The following is a 3259-nucleotide window of genomic DNA, read 5'->3' on the forward strand; positions in this document are numbered from 1 at the left end:
TTATGCGTTGCACCTTTTAGAGGACTGGCGAGTATACTCCGATTGCCGACAATCACAGGTATTGTATTTCTCAGTTGCTCCTCACAAAGGGCTAAAGCTGCAAGCATTTGTAAGGTAAACAGTCCACATCGAGAACGGTGGAAGAAGGCGGCACTAGAGAGGCAGTAAAGTACTGAGATGGCGCGGTTGCAGAAAATCCCAAAATAAAATAATGCTGTACGAATACAATAAAGCTTTGAAAATGGTCATTAAAAAACGCTTTACCGATACAATAAAGATTTGAAATTGATCGGGTAGACTTCACTCCACCATACGCAACCTAACATCGATTTATTTTAATATGAACATATTATTAAATAAGTCACAGTCGAAGAATTCCTTCACTTTGCCACGCTTAACATCAACTTGTGAAGGTAAAAGCCACGGAAAGCGAGATGAGATTAATAGATAGAAATGGAGCACATAACTAGGGAAAATTTGTGTTATGCTCCAAATTTAGGAACCTTGGCAGCCGATAGAGTTGCTATGAAATGTTCCGCAACCAATCGCCTCTGGATTTTCCCAGTGGCAGTTTTCGGGAGAGAATCGGTGATGAATACCCTTTTCGGTATCTTGAAACTCGCCAAATTTTTCTTGCATAAATCCCGGATTTGGCTTTCCGTGACAATATCCCCCTCCTTTGGAATCACCGCCGCGTTGATCTGTATGTCAAAATCACAACCAGAGGAATCTATTTAGTTTTTTAACTATTAATATACTTCTTAATTTATTAGCTAAATTTCCCCCAAAAAGCAAATGTCCAATGCAAGTAAATCACCTCCTCTCCATATTTTTCATCCGGAACTGCAAAGGCAACCGCCTCTGCCACCGCAGGGTGTGACAGTAACACTGCGTCTACTTCCATTGGTGATATCTTCTCTCCTGTAAAAAAGATTCAGAAAGTTAATACACAAATTAATGAAAACAGTAAGTGTTACGCTACAATGCATTACTAGAAATCTGCATTTACCTCCTCGGTTAATGAGCTCCTTAATCCGACCAATGAGGAACAGGTATCCGTCGTTATCGATGTAACCGAGGTCTCCTGTGTGAAACCAACCGAACTGAAAAGCGGTTTTATTGGCTTCTGGGTTGTTTTGGTAACCCTTGGTCACGTTCAAACCGCGTATGCAGACCTCGCCGCTACATCCCGCTTTCTGAACAACGCCGTTGTGGTCGAGAATGGCTAATTCCTGCCCCACCGCCTTGCCCACGGACCCCGGTTTGTGAACACCACGATGTGGCAACGGATTGGACGTCATCATATGAGAAGCCTCTGTCATCGCGTAAGATTCAAGAACAGGAGCGCCGAAGGCTTGCTCCAGATGTTCCATTATCGCTGGAGCCAGAGAAGCGCTGCAGCTTCTGATGAATCGTAGCTTTGGATACTCGCTCTCGGGCTTCGTGTGGTGCCTCTCTAGCAAAATTTGGTGAATGGTAGGCACCGCTGTGTACCACGTGGCGCCGTAGGTTTTCATATCGTTCCAGAACGATGAGGCCGAGAATCGACCGGTGGACGGAATAACGACGGTTCCGCCGGCGACCATGGACGACAGCAACGCCGCTACGAGACCATGGACGTGAAAGAGCGGTAAGACAACGACAGTCAGGTCGGAGGGCGAAAGTTCATAGACGTCTACGATGTGTTGCGTAGATTCTGCGAGATTTATTTGCGTTAATGGTACTCCCTTTGGACGGCTAGTGGTGCCAGACGTATGAAGAAACAGTGCTTTGTCGTCTTCCAGGTTCATACTGTTCTCGGTAACCTCTTCCTCTTCGCTGCCCTCCGATTCCACGAAATTCGATCTCGAGTGGAACTCGACGGTTGCGTTTCTGTCGGTGTCGAAGCAGAATTGTGATGCGGCCACAGAGAGGCCCAGCTTTGTGGCGGCTTTTTCAGCCGGCGAATATCCTTCCGTGGGCAGTAGAAGCATTTTGGACCCTGAATCCTCTAGGTAGAATTCGAATTCCTCTTCAGTGTAGGTAGAATTCAGTGGTGCTGCAACTGCTCTGGCCTTGATCACCGCAAGGAACAGTATTACGAACTGCGCCAAAGAAACAAAACAGATTCAGCATATTGAAATTTAAAACCTAACCTATCATCTAATGACCGTGAATTTTGGCCTCAAACACACCAGAACGCATCTGGGTTGAGCAAAATTAGCACAATCTGCAGCCGTGATCAACAGACGAAGCGGGGGAAATTAAAGAAAACAAATGAAATCTGAGAAAATACCCGAAATAAAGGCCAAAGCAAAACAACAATGACTAGAAAGTTTATACTATTTCAACCAATTTAGGAAAACAGAGCATGGAACTTTACCTCAATAGAGTTAGGAAAGGTGAGAGCCACCACATCCCCGCTTCCAATCCCGGCATTTCTCAACTTGACGGCACATCTATTTACAAGCCTTTGCATCTCGGCATATGTAACTTCAAATTTCCCTGATACAATGACTGCCTTATTTTGGGGAAACTCCTGGCAGACATTATTTAGAAGCCCAGTCAGAGTCACGGGATGGACTTCTACTTTGTTCGCCATTGACTGGGGAAAGTTAAAGAATCCTAACCAGCGATACAAGGGGCACAGAAAATTGCAAACCCTCGAGATGTTAAAACTCAGACAACAATTTCGCACAAGCCTGAGAATACAGGAGGAATAAATTTATCTCTATCGTCACAGAGAGGAATGTTTTCACAGTAGACAATATATAAATTCCCAAATGGGTACTAAACACAGAGCAATTGATGAACAAAATAAAAGAAAATCCCAAAATTTGGGTATTAAACGCAGAGCAATTGACCCGGTGGACGTCAATCAGGTGGCTGCAAAAATTCTGACTATGTGGAATGCGTATACCAATAGCAATGGCATATTCTGAGTTGTTGAAATCGTGTAAGGGGAGGACTCTTATATAATGGTGTATCTGCTTGCTTAGTAAGGCAAGGGCCGTGTAGCTTCCACCCCAGGTAGCCCTGCACCCTCCTCCTTCTGGGAATCTAATCGAGGACGCAAGTATTGCCAGCTAAAAAGGGATTTGCCACATTGACCCGTATCCTTACCCTCGTCACCACCACCGCTCCTTCGTTTCCTTACCAAAAATCATTATTATATTGTGAATTATATGATCTGACCACCACTCATTCGCCTCCACATTCCAAACCAAGAAACATCATCACGCACTGAAACGGTTGGCATCTAGAGTCGTGGTTACACGGA

At 44.7% G+C, this 3259-nt stretch overlaps 1 protein-coding gene across 1 annotated transcript; it reads right to left on the reverse strand.

The window, feature by feature from the left end:
• Positions 1-223: 223 nt before the first annotated feature.
• LOC149152974 (putative CoA ligase CCL9) lies at positions 224-3037 on the reverse strand. The gene is made up of 4 exons (XM_089446156.1): positions 2363-3037; positions 1010-2084; positions 818-921; positions 224-701 (listed from the first exon to the last, which is right to left on the reverse strand). Exons 1-4 carry the CDS (start codon positions 2579-2581, stop codon positions 483-485), a joined length of 1617 nt encoding a protein of 538 aa, XP_089302282.1. The 5' UTR covers positions 2582-3037; the 3' UTR covers positions 224-482.
• Positions 3038-3259: the final 222 nt, after the last annotated feature.

Source organism: Pinus tabuliformis, chromosome 9, assembly GCF_031772625.1.
Source record: "Pinus tabuliformis cultivar Carrire ecotype Pingquan chromosome 9, CPIR1, whole genome shotgun sequence".
Classification (NCBI taxonomy): domain Eukaryota; kingdom Viridiplantae; phylum Streptophyta; class Pinopsida; order Pinales; family Pinaceae; genus Pinus; species Pinus tabuliformis.